This window comes from Asterias rubens, chromosome 5 (genome assembly GCF_902459465.1).
Source record: "Asterias rubens chromosome 5, eAstRub1.3, whole genome shotgun sequence".
In the NCBI taxonomy this organism is placed as follows: Eukaryota; Metazoa; Echinodermata; class Asteroidea; order Forcipulatida; family Asteriidae; genus Asterias; species Asterias rubens.
This window is the reverse complement of record NC_047066.1, coordinates 4473771-4496329: the sequence shown is the minus strand read 5'-3', so window position 1 is coordinate 4496329 and position 22559 is coordinate 4473771. Positions and strand designations below refer to the sequence as shown.

At 37.2% G+C, this 22559-nt stretch overlaps 1 protein-coding gene across 1 annotated transcript in view; it reads left to right on the top strand.

Moving 5' to 3' along the window:
* LOC117290287 (protein yippee-like 2) overlaps window positions 1-13419 on the top strand; it is a 35166-nt gene extending 21747 nt beyond the window's left edge. The window contains exons 2-5 of the mRNA XM_033771597.1: window positions 1995-2737; window positions 6303-6346; window positions 10557-10665; window positions 11906-13419. Coding sequence (XP_033627488.1) covers window positions 2636-2737; window positions 6303-6346; window positions 10557-10665; window positions 11906-12001 — 351 coding nt within the window. The 5' untranslated portion in view covers window positions 1995-2635 and the 3' untranslated portion in view covers window positions 12002-13419. The remainder of the gene's footprint in view (window positions 1-1994; window positions 2738-6302; window positions 6347-10556; window positions 10666-11905) is intronic.
* The last annotated feature ends 9140 nt before the right edge of the window (window positions 13420-22559 follow it).

Here is a 22559-nt window from a genome sequence, read left to right as displayed (position 1 = left end):
TCAAATTTTGGGGCATAAAAATTGATGTATTTTTACATTATAACCACATTACTTCAAAGCGAAATGTTTCTCAAATTGCTTTATACAATTGAAAGCTGCCGCAGGCTGCTAAGCAATAGTTTTTATTTCCATTAATTTAAGAGTGATTAATTTAAGAGTGATTACCAAACGTATACCTTCCCTTGAAAGGTAAACATTTCTCATGTAAAGAGTTCTATGAAAATGGTCCCTGATGTACATACATCATGCCAAGGTCTTTAATCATAATAACCTCATCTCATTAAACAGCTACCTGAGCGGAATGTTTTCAACAGAAATGGTATTTTTACTTGGTTATAATGCACTTGTTCACCATTTTAATGTAATTTTGATATGTGTACACTTCTGAACTTTTCGTAATTATCGAGTAAAAAATCAGGCCCCTACCTAAAGGTTTTTTGAAAAACTAAAAACACTTCTGCCGTTGAGAGCGGGCGTCAAAGGACAATGCCGCTGACGTCATTTGTGGGAGTTAGCTTTGTTATACATCCACGCTGCAACAAAGCGGCTTTATCTACTTATGACGTTTTGAGACTGATTACGTAACGGGGCTTTTCGCAAATCTCGCAGAAAAGCTCTGGACAAGGGCATACAAAATGATTGTTTTTTTACACAATTGAAACCTATTTATAATCATATGACGCGATTTCCTTATTCATCGAAAACATTTTAAGTGGAATTCAGCAAAGTTCACGACTTGACATTTTCGTTCAAGCAGGTCTTTAACATAATGTTTTGATGTAAATGTAAGCCTAATGGGTTTTCTTTGATCTTTTGTACATGTTTGTCTGAAATATGTGCATACATACGTATAAAATGCATTGATGTGGATCAACTTCTTTTTCCTAGAAATGTGTATGGCTTTATGCATCCTAATGATGCAGGTTATTAAATGCTAGTCTACCAGTGGAATGGGAATGATTTTATCGGAAAACTGTAATTAAATGCAAGAGTGATTTGACATTTTAACAGGGGCTCATGTCATATTCATTTTTGCGGGGATGAGATTGTTCAGACTTTTGGCTGAATTCAGACTGTTTATGCCGGCCTGGTGAAGAAAATCAGACAATATTTTTTTCCACAAGCAAAGAAATCCTGCTCATTGGTTCTACTTCTCTAGTGCTTTGGATACTGTTTCCAAAAGCTCCTTGGAGTCTATAACCCCAGGGGTTACCAAACGGTAGAAATGCCATCATTTCAACATACCTTTGAATTTGTATCCAAGTTTCAGACTTTTTCGTTAGTAATGACTCTCTCCCCTGATTTTGTGATGAACTTAAATTTCTCATATCTCAATAGATAGAGTCCTCATGAAAGCGGGGATAAAAATGATGATTCTCTAATATGTCATAGAGTTGTTTTTAAAGCATAAAAACCGGCAAAGCAAAAAACAGATTACCAGCCAAAATGCCATGTTTCATTTACACCTGGGTCCAATTTCATGTTTCTTCTTAACACGCTTAGGATGCCCAGTAAAGCACAGGCACTCTACTGGGCGGTAACAAGAACCACGAAATTGGGCCCTTATTTTTGCTTTAGCAGAAAATCTGCAAAGCGCTATAATCAGCTTTAATTATATATTTCTTCTAACCACGGAACTCTGCCCTTTAGAACGCCCTGTAAAGCATGCATAGAGTTCCATGATTTATAAGAAGAGCCGTGAAATTGTGGCTTGGCAGTCACTCTGCTTTGCTTAGCAGAAAATTTGCAAAGCGCTATCATGTGCTTTTTTAAGCAGCCGTATGAAATTTGGGACCCAAATAATGTTTCTCTGGTATACATTGTTATTTTGAACATGTTGAAACAGGTGGCTGAAAGGCCAATCGCTTCACTGTTAGGTAAAAGTTGAAATTAGAAAAATATGCCAAAACACAAGAGTCAAGTGGCTTTAGCATACACAGTAAATTGAGGTAATTCCATGTAATAATGGTGATTTTTTATTTTTTCCATTGCAGATACTCGAGTTGATTGAGTTAAGCTTCTTCTAAGAGACACGTTAAGCTGGCATCCTCTCGGAATTTGCCCGTCTCATCGACGTCAACGTTGGCAAGTTCAGTCCAGTGGGGCCGTGCATATTGTTCCATGCTCCAACCGGGAGACATCTGTACATTCCCTCTAAAGGGACCGTATCGTTGAGACCTCTATTACGTTGATACACGGTGTGACGTGCTACGCATGTGAGGATTAACTTCTGGGACTGCTTGAGGGTTGTGGTACTCGGGCAGCTAGCAACCACTTTACGACAACCACTCTACGACAACCACATGTATCTCAGTAGTGCATCTTCTTCTGTTTTAAGTGTCATGGTGTTCTCTCAGAGTCATTAGTGTTCCCATTTATCCCAGGCGAGTTTAGACCAGTTCATTGATGCAGACTAACTGATGTCTTAGACGTTCTCGGAAGTCAGCTCAACAGGTGTGAATCAATTTTTTGAAGACCGTGACGTGGCTAGTCAGGATTGCGTGTGTGCTCGGCAGTGAGGACCAACGTCAATACTAATATAGATTCGACGTTGTGTGTGTGTGGCATTGGATGGCCCTATAAAAAAAGAGAAACGGCATTTAAGGATCAAAGCACGTATCTAGACTCTGACAAAATGGTGAAGACATTCCAGGCGTACTTGCCGAGCTGTCACCGGCGTTATAGCTGCATCCACTGCAGGGCTCATCTGGCTAACCATGATGACCTCATATCAAAGGTAAGGCCGTATCCTAGTAGCTACGGCTACGGCTGTTGCTATGAGTGTTGCTATGGATGTCCTATACCTCAATGCATGATGACACAGAAATCTAGCTGTAGCAGCAAATTCAGTTGCTTTGCTGAGATCGAGAATGAGAAACTTCAGACTTTATCTGAATTCCGACTTTTTTTTTTAAGTCAGCCTGGTGAAGAAAATCAAACATTATTTTTCCCCAACATGCAAATAACAGGGATGTGATTTCTCCGTTTGGATTTGAGTTCAAAACTATTGGTTTACTAATTTTTCAAAAACTAGAGTATTTTAAGCGAAAATATTAAAGGAAGTTTACACAAATACTGCAAATCTGTGAACGATTATGATTTTGGTCTTTTAAACAATTTTGTGCTTACCCTTAAATGGAGTGTTTTGTTTTTAAAATTTTTGTAAAGCGCATTGAGACAGATATTGTAAAATGCGCTATATAAGAACTAGTGGTTACTATTATTTTCTTGGTCTTGGTACTGCATCAAAATTTTTCCACAGATTTCGGGAATTGAGGTGTCCTTGTTGCAAAAAAAAACAGAAACCTTTTGAGGCCTTACAATTTAGAAAAGTGTGTTGATGACCCTGCCGACTCCTTAGGAGTACCTCTTGAAAGTTTTGCGGTTTTAAAGACATTGGACACTTTCGGAACAGAAAAAAAACAAAAAAACTTACAGGGTTTACAGAAGGTAATGGTGAAAGACTTCTCTTGAAATATTATTCCATGAAATGCTTTACTTTTTGAGAAAACATTAAAACAATTACCAATTCTCTGTATATCAAGAATTACAAATTTATTTTAAACACATGTCATGACACGGCGAAACGTGCGGAAACAAGGGTGGGTTTTCCCCGTTATTTTCTCCCAACTCCGATGACCGATTGAGCCTAAATTTTCACAGGTTTGTTATTTTATATATAAGTTGTGATACACGAAGTGTGGGCCTTTGGATAATACTGTTTACCGAAAGGGTTTGATACCTTTTGTAGATCAAGATTTTTGCCATGACATGAATCCCCAATCACTATGTATTTAATATCTTTTACCTATAAACGTTAAACTTAGTTAGTCGTCAAGCTTTTGAGAAAAAAAAATGAAAATCACAGAGCAATGCTTTCATGAGAGTCGCGTAAAACCAATGTATGCTTATATAACTTTCGTCTCACTGAGACAAAAATTATTTTTGTGAATTCGTTTTACTAATTTCACAAACATTACAGCACCTTAGGAAGTAATATTTTCAGGGTAGCTTTCTACAATGTACCAGTCGTTATCTTCAAACCGTGTTAGTTTAATTTACATCTGTGTACGTTTGTGTTTTGTGTTGACAAAAAGTATCCAAACTCTTTTAAAAATCCATGTACACTGTGCAGGTCAGACACTAATACGGAGGCAACAGAGGCATTGCCTTCACTCCCTCCCAGGCCTGTATGCTTCGTTTTTGAAAGGGCAAGGGGACCAAGGCATTTTCTCCTAGGTAAAGGGCACCCTATATGAGGGGATTGTAAATTTCTACTGTGGCATTTCACGGGCACCAAGGCAATGACCAGGGGCAACGGAGGCAATTGCCTTCGTTGCCTCCGTGAAGTATCAGGCCTGCCCTCCTCCCTGGTCATAAATTACTTTGTTGCCCCTCCTCTCGTAGCTAGAGTCGCCCAAATATTTTCCCTATCTGCCCCCAACAACAACATGCACCCACTAGCACCCACGCCGTTTCATAAAATCTTGTTTCCACGAATGTTTTTTCTGTATTTGCCATCTTGCCGATTTATGGGCAATGCCATGCATCTACGGCTGCAACACTGAAGGGCGCATCAGGCCAAACAAAATAAATACCAGTTGATTGTCCCTCCACACCCTTTTTGAGGCCGCATCCTTTTTTTTTTATTCTTTTTTTTTTATACTTTTTTTTCCTTCAAAAAGACTCATTTTCTGTGTACTTATCATTTAACTTACTACACTTGTAACTAGTGATGACTTTAAACTGAAAAAATGGTGGGAGTTTGAGTTAAAATGCTTGTCGACCACCTGTGAAAGAAATAGAAAATGAAAATAAAATGGCCCTCATCCTCCTTTTTGGAAAAACCCGGACGATCAACTGGAATTTGTTTTATCTGGCCGTTAGTATAATATACGCACGTCATCGTGGGGCTTAGTAACTGCACGTGCTCTAATGTCTAGTGGACACGTGCACATCATTAGCACATGAACGGAATCTAACTCGGCTGGAATGAACCCATGGCAAAAAATACACCGACTGGTTCTTTCGGACAATTAGTTTATAAATAGTTTGAACAGACATTCTGTATGCAGTAAATGGCTCAATTTATTTTTAAAACATTGAGTTGATTTGTTTTTGTATATGTTCGTTTGTTTTTGTTTGTTTTGATTTTTGGTTATGTTTTTCAATAAACAGCCAAAATGTTAAGTGTTTTTTTCCCCTGCTCAATAGAAAATTTGTATGAAATTGTATGACAAATATTGTATTATAATATGAAAACTGTATGAAATTGGTTTATTTGTGTAAATGTGCACTGAGAACACGGATTTTCAAATTATAATTTTAATATTTTATTTCTGAATCTTTTTAGATTAGAACTGTGCCTTGGAATTGAATTTAAATCTAAATGAATGAACGATTTAACCTTTTTCAGAACATTCTACTTTGTGTAACTATTTTCATGTATCCGTATGGGTTTTAAAAACCCAAATAAATTATTTTCATTGTCTGATATGTTTACTTACCACAAGGGAATACTTGTTCTATTTTTCAACCCAAATTTAATCAATATTTGCCAAGTTTCTTACTCGTAATTACCTGAACTTTATTTGTGAGTGTATAGCTTTTATTATGATGCCATCCACTTCAGACAATATGTTTTATTTATTTATTTTTACTTAATTATTTATTTATTTTATTTCGGGGGGGGGGGGGGGGGGCCTTCAGTTTTTAATTGGGGGACTGACTGCCTACATAAGGGCTAAATAGCTTTTCAGTTAATAAAGGTCATAGGTGCAAATCCCACTCTCCTAGATTTACTTTGTTTAAAGCCATTATACACTTTCGGCACAGAAAAAAAAAATCACAGATTTACAAATAACTTACAGGGTTTACAGAAGGCAATGGTGAAAGACTTCTCTTGAAATATTATTCCATGAAATGCTTTACTTTTCAAGAAAACATTAAAACAATTATCAATTATGTCATGACACGGCGAAACGTGCGGAAACAAGGGTGGGTTTTCCCAGTTATTGTCTCCCGACTCCGATGACCGATTGAGCCTAAATTTTCACAGGTTGGTTATCAGTTGTGATACACGAAGTGTGGGCCTTTGGACAATACTGTTTACCGAAAGTGTCCAATGGCTTTAACCCAGAATTGATGTTATTCGTTTATACTGAGAATACTAAATGCAATATTTTGATTTTAAACATGTTTTTCCTCTATTTTTTTTACAGAAGTGTGTCTTTGAATTGATATTAGTTGAATTGAATTGATATGATACTAATTTGCTGTTTCTTTTGTCCCCCATTTTCTAGTCATTTCAGGGAAGTCAAGGCAGGGCGTATCTATTCAATTCGGTGTAAGTATGAAACCTCACTTTCAGAGCTCAGACTAACTGATCTTCTGCACACGTTGCCTTGGATTGGTCGAGATGGTCTTTGAAAAGTGCTTGAAAACCAGTGGTTACAAAATGCCTACGGTTAGAAAGATAACTTAAAAGTAAAATATAATGATTCACACAAACTTGCCTCGGAATTTCACGGTTTTTGTTTTACGTCACGAAGAAACACGGTCGGCCATTTATGGGAGTCAAAAATTTGACTCCCATAAATGGCCGACCGTGTTAGTCGACGAGGTAATAGGAAAACCGTGCAATTTCGAGGCATAATTGTGTAGATCATTGTATTCTACTTTTACAACATCTTTCTAACCATATGCATTTTATAACAAACGGTTACAAACGCTTTTTATAGACCAACTCGACCAATCCAAGGCAACTTGTTCCTTTAAAGTTAACGAGTAACGGGGAGAGGTTTATAGTATAAAACATTGTGAGAAACGGCTCCCTCTGAAGTGACGTAGTTTTCGAGTGTAGTAAGTTAAATGATAAGTACACAGAAAATGAGTCTTTTTGAAGGAAAAAAAAGTATAAAAAAAAAATAAATGGCCGAGGTGTTTTCTTCGTGGACGAACGTGCGTAGTTGAATAGGGGTTTTTGACGACGACGACGTCCTCGTCAAAAAAACCCTAAAGGCATCTAATACTACATTTCAACCCTACTTAATAGTTAAAGGCATTAGCAGTTCATATTTAGTGACAATGTTCGCAAAATCATGACACGAGAATTATTTCGCCGGATCATAATCCCCTCTGTTGATATAGATACATGTAAACCCTCGAATATTGTATTGGCCCTCATAGCCTAGTGGTTATTAATCGCGCTAACTTCACCGATACATGCGAGTTCGAATCTGCGCACGGGAAAAATATTTTTTTTTATCCCCAAAAACTAAAAAAAAATTCTTTTTGTAATATTTAAGTTAGATTCTTATCTTTATATCGATAGTGTTGCCTTTTCTTTTTCTCAATTGTTAGCCCAACATAACATGTGTGCATGCATGACACGATGATGTTTGAAAAACACAGTAAGCGGAAAATGGTGATCATAAGCGCATAGTTTGGTGGTTAAGAGTTCTGTGAAATCAAATCGTACTAGATCAAACATCAAACCACCGACCTCCAAAAATGTTAAAAATCGTAATTAATTAACCACGTGATATTAACCACGTGACCCATATTTGCATATTTAATTGGGAAATCTTTGTAGCACCATATCTCAAGAAGTAAACTGCCGTTTTTTAGACTGTTTGTAGTTAAAGACTCCTTGGGGATTGGAGATTAATTTTGAAAAACCGTGACCTCAAGTTGACCTCTACTTCCGGGTCAACCCAAAGTGTGGCAATATCGACTTTCAAACTGTTCTCAGTTAGAGACTCCTTGGACATTGGAGATTAGCCTTAGGTTACCATGACCCCATGTCGACCTCTACTTCCGGGTCAACCGGAAGTGGCACCAAAACTCATTCAGCATTTTCTTCTTTTTTTCAATGATAGACTCCTTGGTCATTTTAGCTCATATACCAAGCAAAAGAACACGGAACAGCTTTGTGTTTGTTCACAAACACCTAATGTCTAGTCTTTCATTATTATCTCCCAACTTTGATGACCTATTGAGCTCAGATTTTCACAGGTTTGTTATTTTATGCATTTAATGTTGAGATACACCAAGTGAGAAGACTGGTCTTTGACAATGGACCCTTCCCATGAAATATGCTAATTACATTCACGCATGCGTACAGACCCTGTTGGTTGGCAAACACCATAGAGTTGTGCACTAAGCAGACGCGCAATCGCGTGTGCGTCACGCACCCATTAGCCGTGTACAAAACAGCGCGATTTTCCCTCATTTTGCCAACCAAAACGTTAGTGCGCACGCGCTATGTGCAATTTACATATTTCATGGGAAGGGTCTATTACCAATAGTGTCCAGTGTCTTTAAATATGTTCCTGTTCAGTCTCTTCATTCTCCTGGCTAATCCTTTATGACTAAAAAAAACTACTGTTTCTCCAAAAGTATATGGTCAAAGAGCCCTTCAACTTCATTTCAAACAGCATCCAATATTTGTATAATATTTAACAGAAAATTCCTTCAATAATTTTGTGGAATCCCCGCCATTCGAAACATCCCATGGGACATAAATTGAGGTTGAAAAAGAGGTCACTCTAAACTTAATTTCGAAAAATCATTAAAAAAAATTAGCTGACAAAACAAAGGAAAAACTTTGCTTTTAAGATGTCTTTTATACACTTTCTACTTTTGTTTACATTGCATAAAGCAGCTGCCATAAGATGTATCTAGTGTAAATCTGATATTAGTTTGACAAGCTCAACCATCTGGCACAAGCTGGAAGATTAACTTTGTGTCGAAATATTTTAGCTGAGAAAACGAAGGAAATTTGCTTTCAATATGCCTTTTTGTACACTTCCTACTTGTGTGTACATTGCATAAAGCAGCTGTCATTACATAGTATATGTAATATGTAATTGTAATATTAGTTTGACAAGCTCAACCATCTGGCACAAGCTGGAAGGACTAACAATGTCACCGCACTCAGGGGTCAAGTTACTGGCAGTGATTTCATCTATATAGTCCCTTGATACCCAGGGCTTTTTTCTCTCACTCTCGGCTCTTCTAAACCTGTCCCTATTACATGGCAAGATATCTATGACACATTCCATGTAGCTATTTAAGGAGACAGAATGATGTAGTGTAGTTTTAGTATAGTGCTTGTTGTTGTTGCAGCTGATATGTTGTAACATCTGTATAGGTTGTGCTTTGCAAACGACCTCAGCATTTTAATATGTAGTTTTGCTATTTTATACTAATACAATTTTACTTGAAAAGAAGGTTATTTCAGCCAGCGGCTGCCAACTATGTATTTGTTTTTAATAATAAAACCAGAACATATATACATTTTGGGGTTATTTTTCTAAATTTTTTAGACAAACATCCCCAAAATAACAAATCTAAAAATGTTGAAATTGGAAGAAACTATAAAATGTTGTTGGTTTTACAGATGTTAGTATTAAATAATATTCAAAAACACAAGAGCTCAATGTAGTGAAAGTTTTGTGTTAGGGCTAAATATTTTAATACTAAAAAAACTTTATTTTTCCCAACTAGGGTGCTTTACAAACCTGCCTGACAATGACATTTATATCTTGGGGAAATTTTTTAAAATTTTGAGAAATATTGAAACTAGAAGTAACTATAATCTTGTTAGTTTTTTACAGTTGTTACTAATTTAAAAAAGTACTATTCAAAGACATTTATTTATGATATAAAAGAGTTCAATGTATTGACAGTGTGGTGTTAAGACAAAAAGACTATAATATTCAATTCAATTCAACTCAGCTTATTCCTTGCAAAGATGCAATACACAATATAAACCACACACAATCATTCTGAACATAAATTAGATTAAAAAAACAATTTATCACATAATAAACCACAATTGTAACCCTATTCCTTGTGCACAAGGGGAATCATCTTAGCAGAAAGTAATTTCCGAATATAGTTTCCTTATTAAAAAAACACACAAAAAAACCCTAAAAACTTCCTTTTGAGGACACTCAGTGTAACAAACAATTTTTTGTGTATGATGTGCACAGTTCAAGCTCATTATTTGGCTGGTTGTCTGACTGACAAGATCTGTTTGTTGACAAGTCTATACCTGACCATAGTTCATGTGATGCTGCACGTAGCAATAAAATTAATAAAATTACTTTTAGGGTCTCGCAGTGTAGGAAAGGACGCAGTGTACATTGCCATCCTACTTTATGAAGGAAATTGTCCCAACTTTTTATGTGTTTATGAGAGTTGCAGAAATGCTGGTGTGGGTTTTAATTGCATAGAACATGGATGTTTAATTGATTGGATCTGCAATAAAATCAATTCATGATTATCTTTGTGTATTTTAATGATCACATATATTTCATATTGTTTCATTAGCTGTTTTATAATAAGCTTTGTAATTGCATAAAATTTTAAAGAAATATTACAGAACAATAATTCCTGAAACACATTGTTTGGTCGGATATAACTTTGCATGGTAAATCAGTTATGGTTATCTTTGTAGGGGTCAGGCCTATACATGTCTGGCCGTTATTATTTTTGTTGTTATTATTATTATTGTAATGGAGTCCTTTTCGTTTGTTGATAAATTGCAGAGTGAATATAGCATGTGGTCCAGCCGAGGAGAGAGTTCTACTAACAGGCTTACACGCTGTATCCGATATCTTCTGTGAATGCTGTAAAACTACACTCGGATGGAAATATGTGAGTTTGTTTTAAAGGGGCTATGTCATAAGGTTTATCGCTATTCAGAAACACAATGCATTGTGGGAAGGAATATGGAGCGGTTTCTATGCAGTTTCTACGACTCGCGCACGCAACGCCTATACCTTTGTGTGGGTTCAACAGCGCCCTCTCTTGATATTTTGCTAATTGCGATAAACCTTATGATCAAAGCAGGGTCCAATTTCATAAGGTTGCTTAGCAGAAATTTTTGTTAACAATTGTTTCCTGCTTAGAAGAAGTAATTGCAGAATACCAGTCTCAAATTGTACATGTGACATGGTATTTTGGCTGGTAACCTTTATCTAGTAGGCATGGGGTTGCTGTGCTGAGCTACTTTAAGTGCTTATACAGCTCTGAAATTTGGCCTCGGTCTGTGACTATGTTCGTGGAATTATGAACTGTCACCCAGTTGCTGCACGTGAGCGCCCTCCGGTTTTATCTATTGAGGACGCTAATGCAGTAATTGATGGGTGAGCCATCATTCAATGTTCATCACTGGCCTGCTACGATTTAATGACAACGTTTATGGGTTAATCAGTATGCACGTATTAAGTATCTTTTTGGCTCCGAAAAGAGCCAATGTTATTCAAAGTTTGTTTTTTTGTCAATTTATTTCTGCTATTGCAATAGCAGAAATGTATTGTAAGTATTCTTTTAAATGATCTTGGTTTTGAGTTAATTATTTTTCAGAAAACTTGAGGTGCACAACCTTTTCTTGATGTTATGGTTTTTAAACATTGGCCGAACAAATAATTGTGACCCACTCTGTGAAAATGAGTCACATGTCGTCCAATGCAATATTAAGTTATGGACAGTTTAATGTGGAAAATGTATTAAAAAAAAGAAAAAAAAAAAAAAAAGATCTTTAGTTGCATGGTTAACCTTTAGAACACTTACTTTTAGGCAATAAAGCTATAAATACAACAATTTTGTGATCATACTTTTGTATCCTATTGCACACAATGGTAGTTTAACATATCATTTTACTTGTAATTCGTTTTTCACAAAAAATGGTGTAGTGGCTAATTTCAAACGGGAGTAACTCAGCATGCACCCCAAAGCTTAGACACATACCAAATTACTGCTGCTGATGTGTTCTTTCCAGCCATGTATATAATTCAATTCTTGAAATTGCCTACATCTGACTCATTTTCACAGAGCGGGTCACAATTATCTTATCTTACAATTGTTTTTCTTCTGTCTTTTTTCTTTGCTGCAGGAACATGCCTTTGAGAACAGCCAGAAGTATAAGGAGGGCAAATACATCATTGAGCTGGCTCATATGATTAAAGACAATGGCTGGGATTGTGACTGAGAATTACACCAGGGGTAGACTCCGGTGTGTTAACAGAACTCAACGAATACACAGGAAAAAGCAGCGGGGTTGCTTCAGATGTCACATTGTCCATTGCAATATTCTATGTATATGATGGTGCCAAGACCCAAAGTGCCCACTTATCATTTTGCTGTCATATTATAATAAAAATGCTGTTAAAAAAAGTGATTGATTGGAGACTATAACTGCCACAGCAGGTAGATGATGTTTTGAAGTCAACACACAGGGATGTATGGTTGTTGAACGTTGGAAAGGGCAGGCATTGACTGCGTGTGTTTCTTTATGTCGATCAAGTGGTCATGAGTGTAGCCTGAAACAACACACAGCTGTTATTACCGATTCTTCATCATCATGATCTTCATCATCATCATCAACCAGGCTTCATGGTGTAAAACAGAGTAAAATGTAGTGTCTGGAAAGGTTCGGATTTGTGGTTGTTTTTGTATGTGGATGTTGTAACGGCATTAGATGCAGTGCTCTCGTGTGGCATTCTTACTACACACACACATGGAAGGGTATCTTTTGCATGTTGCAAACACATTGTGGACATTCATTTGTGTACAAGTGTAAAAAGAAGTATGCTTCAACCCTGTGAAAACAACACTGTGTGGACGTGTGTAAGTCCACATAGTGTTTCAAGATCTAACATTGAGTGGACTTCTTGTCTCAGTATGCTTCAACTTTGTGAAAACATCACTGTGTGGACGTGTGTAAGTCCACATAGTGTTTCAAGACCTTACATTAAGTGTCTTCACATCAGATCAACTATCGTTTGAGACCAGTCTCCGGGTCACTGTGCAGTTCAGCCAGACAGAGCCCAGTTTCATAGAGCTGCTTAAGCAGAAAGCATTGCTTTTAAACAATTTATTGCTAAGCAGAAATTGGCAGGACACCAGTCACAAACATGTGACATGCTAGTTTGGGTGGTAACCTTATTCCGGTCAGCATAATTTGCTTTTAAGCGGCTCTGTGAAATGGGGCCCAGATTGCTGCGGTGGTGACACATCACCATACTGACATCCAATTCAATTCACCACTCTGACATCCAATTCACCATTTTGTAATTCTGTAAAAAGTGTGAGATTTATTTAAGTGTACTATTGTAAAATGTAGGCATGGTTTTGTCGGTTTAGAAGTTTTTTATGTGGTAAAAGATACTCCTCGGATGGCGATAGTTCTTGTACATTTTTCAGGGGTTGACGTTTTTTCCAGTTTGGTAATCACACTGATTTTTGCTGCAGCACAATGAAACTGGAAACAAATTTTTTGTTTCCAGAAAGCTAAATGTATTTTATGGAACTCTGATTGAATTAAGGTCTGTGGGGTCCATGAAAGATCCTTGTATGTAGTTTAAAGAAAAAATATTTCCAAATAAAGAAACAGATTTGGTACAAGAATGGGTTCTTTTTGGCTTCACAACATTTAACTTTTATGGTAACCATCCGTAAGTTGTCCTAAATACTCGCTCAGTTTCTCTCCCTTGCTGTGCTGGCTTACTACAGAATGTCTTGACGCCATTTTGAAGAAAATGTTGCGAAAAAAACTGATGACTCGTAGACAAAGTTAAAGAGCTTTGTGTGGAATGCAAAAAAAAAAAAAAAAAACTCACGAGTGGAAATTAAAAGTCTCCCTAGAATAATATTCTAACCTCAAATCATTTTGTTAAAATATATATTTTATTGTTAAATTATTATTAATGATAATTTTTTTATGAATTCCTACATTATGTGCATATAAATATGCATATTTGATATTGATAATTGGGAGCAGATTTACAACGAGCAATGTTGACTTAATTCGCAATCAGAGTTGGGAAGTATATTAATTATTACGGGATCCGGGGAAAATGGTGCTGCAATCCGCGGAATTTCTGCGCTTTATGGCTCAAAGGTTCGCACGCTTGTATTGGTGCAGATGTTGAGTGCAGAATTCTGTGGTAAGCGACACCATGAAATGAGGCCCCGGGTTTTTGTAACATGCATGCCTGCAGGGGCCAAATTTCATGGAGCTGCTAAGCACAAAAATTTGCTTAGTATGATTTTTTTGCCTTGATAAAAATAGGATTACCAACCAAATTTCCATGTGATTTTTGGGAGAAGCAAACGACAGATGAAAACCAGTACAGCACTATGCACAAAAATGGAAATTTGGTCGGTAATCCTGTTTTTATCAAGGAAGAAATTTCATGCTAAGCAAAATTGCGGGCTTAGCAGCATCATGAAATTGGGCCTTGTAGTTTTATGTAATGTGGGTAAAGTGCCAATAGATTTTTTTGTTTTTCTTTCATATTTTGTGCCTTCAAGCTCCGTCAACACATTTAGTGTATGATTTGTCTTTCATACCTCTATACATGCATTTTATTACAAAATGGAAATTTGAGGAACATTTGCATTGAGCCATCATGCATAGGCCTTTATCTTATGCGGCCATCTTGATTTTCTCACATTCAAACCAATGTAACCATACTGAGGCTGGAAGGAAAGTTAGTCTGGTTCTTTTTTGTACAATGAATATAAGCATCCGTTACTGTTGTTGGATGCAGGGAACATGACCAAGATGGTGGCAGCATGATAAAGGTCTATAAAGAGTTCTCTTTGTGATAATACAAATTGCAAAGTCAGCCATCTTTGCGGGCGATTATCTTAAATTTTTTCAACGCACAACTATGCAGTTTGCGTAAATACTGCTTGACGCAGGCATGTTTTATCAAATTCTTTGCATGATTGACAGGTAAACTACTTGGCCATGTAGCAAAACTGATGCAGATCATAAGTCAATTTAGATTTGCCCGCAAAGATGGCGTCTATTGGGAACTATCTATTGCCAAGTGTTTCCCCTCAGCCTATCGGCCATGGTATTCTCAGTCCAGGTACTTCATTCTTGCCACAAGGCAAGTCGGTTTTCTTTTCAAGTAAAGGACACCTCTGTAGGGGAATTTGTTTCTACTGGAAGCGCTTCAAGGGGCACCAAGGCAATCACCAGGGAAATAACAAAGTACAAAGCGTTTTAAAGAAAATATTGGCATTCAAGTTGCATTTTATGCACATGCAAAATTCAAAATCTTCTTTTGTTTTTGGCAGATTCAAATCTATGCCATCAAGTTTGAACTTTAGAGGTATAAAAATCTACTTTTTCTCTCCATCTGTTTGGAAGACAACTGATGTGAAGTGTTGAAATTGGCCAGGAATTTTTGGCGGGAAAAATAAGCAAGGCTGTTACTAACCACCTCTTGTTGGTAGCAGGGGAAACACTGGCATAATTTCCATCAATGTTTTGGTCTCTGTTTTTGTTTTTGTTCTTTATTTCATGCTGTTTTAGAAACTTGAAGTTGTCGGTTCTGTGTTTTTCTTTGTTAATTTATTGGAACGAGTTGGGTATGGTATGTTTGATTTGACCACAATGTTCATGTACTAAGCTAAATGTCATGATGCCTCTCAACATACGTGTTTATTAGTGTCCATTATAAATGCTTACTAAAATGTACATCCACCATGCAAAGTTTCAAAGCCTACTTACAGATGCACCTATTGTTAGTTGCTAAATTTATCGTTGGATTTGCTAAGCACAGTTTTTTCTTGTGGAGCAAACTATTGGTTAGGAGGTGAAATTTGATAGAGCTGTTGAACTACAGAGGTGATAAGTTTCAGACTTGTATCTTTTTGTCTTCCTCATGAAAAAAAAGATGAGGATACTTTCCAGTAGCTCCTTGAAACGAAGAGCTCCAGGGGTTAACAAAAGATGGAAATGCTATCAGCATACCTCCTCTTATTTAGATCCTATTTTGAGACATTTTTGTTGGCAGTAACTCTCACCCGTAGTAAGCATTTTTCTGTGCTTATTATAGAAAAGATTGTGTGCACAAACATGTGGAATATAAACTGGATTGATATTTGCAGCTCCCACGCTTTTTGTAGGCGTTCTGTGCAAACTTGCCATCACATAGCCAGGCCTGGAATTTTGTCTTCGAGAGGGCAAGGCCATTTTCAATTTGAAAAGGGCACTTCCATTGGAGAATCTTTAAATCTAGGGGAAACTTTTGAACGGAAATTCCAGGCCTGCAGAGGTGAAAAGACTTTGGCCTGCATTATGACCAGGACCCAATTACATAGAGCTGCTAAGCACCAAAATTTGCTTAGCATGAAATTTCTTCCGTGATAAAAGCAGGCCTGATTACCAACCAAATTTCCATTTGTTGCATATTGCTTGTTACTGGTATTCAGCTGTTGTTTGCTTATCCTGAAAATCACGTGGAAATTTGGTTGGTAATTCTGTTTTCATCAAGGAAGAAATTTCATGCTAAGCAAATTTTTGTTCTTAGCAGCTCTATGAAATTGGGCCCAGATTTGAGGTATCCATTTGAAATGGTGTAGAGGATCTGTAGACCTCTAAAATGTAACTTTCTGTTCATTCAGATTCCACCAAGAGAAAACTATTATCCAATTTTGAGAAATGTTTCTTCATACAATTGCTTTGAAATGAATAATCTAAGAGTTGCGTCATGAAGAAAACTTGAAAAAAAAAAAAAAAAACAAGATGTCTGCTTTAAATAAAATCATCTCCCAGCTAGAGGCATGTATGTTATAATCAGCTCATGACATTTGGCTTAGATGGCATAAAGTGGTAGGAAATCGGCTCCAGCAAATCCATGATAATAATCTATCATGGAACAAGGCTGGAGGTTATTGTGTGCTTTGATTTTGAATGTTTATTGAGCGTTTACAGATTATTTAAAAAAACAAATAAGAAAGATTATATGACAGAATATTTTAATGAATGATATAGTATAAATACAGCAACATTTTCCAGAATAGTAGAACAAAACAAAATCGGCCTGAAAATAGTAAGGTAAAAAAATTTATGCGTGAGAACTGTTTACGTTGATGGGGAATCTGAATGGGTTGCATGGGTTTCGATAGTCAGAACAGTCCATGGTGGTGTAGCACTGGCCATGGGTATTTATAATATATTGCATTGTCTGTGTTTACATTTTAAAGGGAAGGTACACGTTTGGTAATTACTCAAAACAAATATTAACTTAAAGACTGACTTGGTAACGAGCATTGGAGAGCTGTTGGTAGTACAAAACATTGTGGGAAACGACTCCCTCTGAAGTCACGTAGTTTTTGAGAAAGAGGTAATTTCTCACTAAAACAATAAAAGACTTCTATCTAGAAGTCTTTTATTCCTATCTGAAAGCACACAAATTCGTCCAACACGGGTGTTTTTCCCCCTATCATTTTCTTGCAACTTCGATGACCGATTGAGCCCAAATTTTCACAGGCTTGTTATTTTATGCTTATGTTGGGATACACCAAGTGAGAACACTGATCTTTGACAAATACCAAACGTGTACAATGCCTTTAAAGGCACTGGATACATTTGGTAATTGTCAAAGACCAGTATTCTCACTTTTTGTGTCCAAATATGCATAAAAAACCAAATCTGTGAAAAATTTGACCCAATTGGTTGTTGAAGTTGCAAGAGAATAATGAAAGAAAAAACAAGCTTGTTGCACGATTATTTTGTGCTTTCAGCTGACTAAAAAAGGCTTTAAGTCTTTTAATATTTGAGAGAGAAATTATCTCTTCCTCGAAAACTACGTAACTTCAGAGGAAGCCGTTTCTCAGAATGTTTCATACTATCAACAGCTCTCCATTGCTCATTACCAAGTGAGTTTTTATGCTAACAATTATTTAAATTAACAATTACCAATAGTGTCCAGTGCCTTTAAATATGAACCTTAGAAACGTGGCCTTGGCTGAGGTAGCTCGTTCATTTCAGTGTATCATCACCTGCCAAATAATGCGTAGTCTGTCTGGGATGTATCACAGGGCCCAATTTCATAAAGCTTATGTACAAACACCTTATAATAACTAGACATGACTGCATTTGTGCACAAATGCGGAGCTGTTTCGCCAACAAAAAATTCAATGATATGAACATATTTTTGTGTTCCAAGCAGGTATGACGTATCAAGCCTCTTTAAAAAATTGTTTGGTTATACAATGATCAGTTTAGCAATCTATGACTTTTGAAGAAAAAGAAAATAGAACCATTATACATTTATCTATGTATGTGGATAGTGGACCAATCCATTTTAAGTTGAGTTTATTTGATCTGCTTGATTTCACGAAGATGGGTCAGTTGGTAGAGCGCTGGCACGTTGTTGCAGAATGTTACTCCCGCTCTAGTAATTTTTCTTTGTTTAACCCCAAAAATTACTATTATCGTTGTGTAGACAAGAGAACACACTAAAGGCAAATTCGTTTTTTTGCTGAGGAAGATGAATTGTCTAAGCACTGTTTTTTTCTGCTCTTTAAATTGGGATCATCTGGGCCCAATTTTATAATTGCTGTTTTGCAGAAAATACTGCTTAGCAAATTTCTTTTGTAAGCACAAAATGAGTGGGGCACCAGTCACAACAATATGAACTTTATGGATTGTTGGTTGGTAACCTGTTTTTGCGAAAGCAAGATTTTCCTGTGCTTAACAGGTTTCTGTGTATTCAGGCTTTATGTTATTGGGCTCACCTGGGCCCAATTTCATAGCGTGCTTACTGTAGCAGAAAAATTTACTAAGGTGCAAGCGTATTTCACAGGTTGGCAGAAAAAAATAGGCGGCCATTTTGCGCTTTCACCATGGATTTGCATTGTGACGTCATTTATTTTCGTGCAGTAAGCACCGGAAGGTTTGCATGCCTTTTTATGTGCTTACGGTTAGCGGCACTATGAAATGGAAATCGCACAGTAAGCACAAAATTTGCTGCTAAGCAGCGCTATGAAGTTGGGCCTAAGTGACACTACAGTACTAAATTCTATCACTTGCTCATTCTTTGGTGACCAAGTGTAAACGTTCTAGTTGATGCATAATTGTCGAACATCTCGGGCCAAGGTTCCAGCAGACATTCAAAAAATGGAACTGAATTTGACCTATTGCGAACGAACCTGAAACAGCGCCCTCATTGATGTCAAACGGAGACCTTTCATTGTCCAAGTGGTGGCTGCTGTGCTTACATGTGTACAGGTTTCTATTACGGCGCCCTATGAAGGGGGTCTATGCTTTTTACCTACCCAAAAACGGATATATTTTACATTTTTTTAACACAATGGCCAAATTGATTTTTTGCCGTTACGGAGAGCTAACTGCTTGTGTCCTTTATGTAGATAAAACAACTTTTTAAAATCACCTTATAAATAAATTACTGTTTGTATTTATATTTGGATGAATAGAGTATTGTGTACATATGGTAATATTACTGTACCTTAAAGCAAGATGTGCATAGTTTTCATTCTTGGAAGCTGATGCCACTGCTTAAAGGCAGTGGACACTGTTGGTAATTACTCAAAATAATTATCAGCATAAAACCTTGCTTGGTAATGAGTAATGGGGAGCTGTTAACAGTATAAAACATTGTGAGAAACAGCTCCCTCTGAAGTAACAAACTTTTTGAGAAAGAAGTAATTTTCCACAAATTTGATTTTGAGACCTCAAAATTTGATTTTGAGGTCTCAAAATCAAGCATCTGAAAGCACACAACTTTGTGTGGCAAGGGTGTTTTTTCTTTCATTATTATCTCGCAACTTCGATGACCAATTGAGCTCAAATTTTCACAGGTGTGTTGTTTTATGCATATGTTGAGATACACCAAGTGAGAAGACTGGTCTTTGACAATTACCAATAGTGTCCGGTGTTTTTAAGTAAGATGTGCTGAAGTTTTAATTTTTGGAAGCTGATGCCACTGCTTTAGACAGTGTTTTATTATCAAACATGATCGTTAAAGAAATTATTTAGGTGATTAAGAACTGCATGTTTTTTTATCAAATAAATTTATTTGAAGAAAAAAAAAATTATAAAAAGAGTAGAAGAGATTGCATTAATGTTATTTTGGAGGATGAACATTTATATAATGTTCATTTCTACAGTAATTTATTTATTGTTTATTTTTTACAACAATTATTTATATAAAACTTCAGCAAAAAGGATCCTACAGTGGGTGCTGTGCATAAATTGTTTTTGTCTTATTTTTATTGTGGAAACTTATTGATAAAACTATTTCTTTCTTTGTATAGAGTGGGGCGGGGTCAACTTAGGTACAAACAATTTTCAACTGAATAAGTCAACCTTGGAAGTGCTAAACTGAATAACAATTGGTTCATAGACCCTTTTCGAAACGACTGGGTTTGGCTTTGGATTTGGCTCAGGCTAGTTTGGCCCGGCCGGTTGTTTTGACAATTGCGCGTGCTTTGGGTATACGTACTCAGGGCTACAGACGAGAGGAATCCAAAGCTGAAGCCGTGGTTTCGAAAAGGTCCTTAGTCAAAACCAAAGAGTCTGGTTGTTGGCTGGTATCTATCTCATCGATTAACTCGCCAGTAGATATGCCGGCATGAGAACAGGTACCGGCTAACATCAACATAGTCTTGGTTCAAGTCTGAGATCATATGGGTTCAGACACCTAAATACTGGCCTACAGAAATGCTGAACTCTCGTGGATAAAAGTTGTTAGTTCTTGAATGCTGGGCATACTTCAGCAATCTAACAGGCTCTTTATGTTTTTCTCTGGGGTGATAATTTTTGCGGCTGTAATTAACCACTAACTGTTTCGATCATAGCCAGTGATTAACCATTGGCCAACGACCGAAACAGTTTGGTTACGACCGCGAAAACGCACTCCTTGTGTACTCATCAGCCCATTCCAGGATCGCCCAAGCACCATACCGAGCGAGTGAGGCAGTCACCTTAATGCTGAAACTGCAGATATGTTACCAATTCGACCATGGAGTAATGAATACAAACCATGATTTCAGACTTGAATTCAAGTCTACTATCTCTGCCTCGAACATGTTGGGTACATTTGAGAATGAACAAGTTATTAAAAATGAAATGTGCCCAGCCTGATTTTCATAAGCATAGGTAGATACTAGCAGGAGTTTGTTGCTAGACTTACTTCTACCTATCACAGATGTATTTGTTGAAACGATTTTTTGTACAGATTTCTTTATTAATACATCCTGTGCCATTGACATTTTTTGCTGTACATAAACCATTATGATATTAAAGACGCTGTGATGTGTAATGTGATGTACGAGATGACAGGCAGATGGTATGTCTTTATTGATGTGTCTTACGTCATATAGTCGGTGAAAAGTTTACAGACACCGGACACCTTTGGTAATTTTCAAAGACCAGTCATCTCACTTGGTGTCAACATGCATCTCAACATGCATAAAATAACAAACCTGTGAAAAATTTGCATCGAAGTTGCGAGAGAATAATGGAAGAAATTACCCTTGGCGCACAAGGCGTGTGCTTTCAGATGCTTGATTTTGTGACCTCAAAATCTAATTCTGTCTCGAAATCAAATTCAAAAATTTCAGTGAGAAATTACTTCTTTCTCAATAACTACGTTACTTCAAAGGGAGCCGTTGTTACTTCAGCTCTCCATTGATCGTTAACAAAGAAGTTTTTATGCTAACAATTATTTTGAGTGATTACGGATGGCCAGTGTCCAGTGCTTTTAAAGGGGGTTGGAGAGTGTTCCTGCAGCTATTCTGTTGGTAAGGCAATACGTTACACACTGGTATCTGCTGTATATCATTCGCAAATGTTCCGAGGATTGTTTTACTGACGTTAATAGAAACTGCCCGGTGGCATGCCCCTCCCCCTCCCACCCCCCATCAAGTGGCACCCTGGACACGTGCCACACCTGCCATGCATACCTTAGATATGCTACTGGCATTATGTTACTGTTCATGCTGTGACGTGTCATTGCTGAGTGGTTAAGTGCATTGGACTGGATCAAGTTCTGGTCATCTTTACTCAAGTCAGTCATCATCAAGCAGTGTGTTCGAATCCCGGTCACGACACTTGTGTCCTTGAGCAAGACACTTCAACCATAATTGCATCTTTTCACCCAGGGGTACATGGGTACCCAGTGTGAGGGCAGACGTGGTTCTTGAGATTGATTTAGCTTGAAGGGGTACCTCTTAAAAAACCTCTACCTACGTTTGTACAGCTCTTTTATTTCCATTTACTCCAGTAGCTGGTGTGGGTTTTCCTCTGGCTTATGAGGCATCGTTGGTTTCATTACTAGAAATATATAATAATAATAATAATACACTCTACTTGTCAACTTCTCTAGAGGTCTTCAAGCCATGCGATTCGTTCCTCCCTTAATTTCACATATCAGGCCCCCCCCCCCCAACCGGAAAGCTGAAAAACCATGTCCTTTACCATCTCTTCCCTTCACTTCTGTGCCCAGGGGTGAATTTCACAAAGAGTTAGGACTAGTCTTATCTCGAGTTAGGAACAGTTACTTGTCCTAACTTAGGACTATCCATGCAATTTCTATATCTCCTAGGACTAGTCCCAAGTTAGGACTAGTCCCAACTCTTTGTGAAATCGACCCCTGTGCCCCCACATAAAACAATGTCCTGGCTACATATTACTGTCTTAGAATGTTGCAATGTTTTGCTTGCTGCCTTAAATGAGTTCCTCCATCCTCTGTGACAAATTTCATTCCCAGCAATTTGGCATG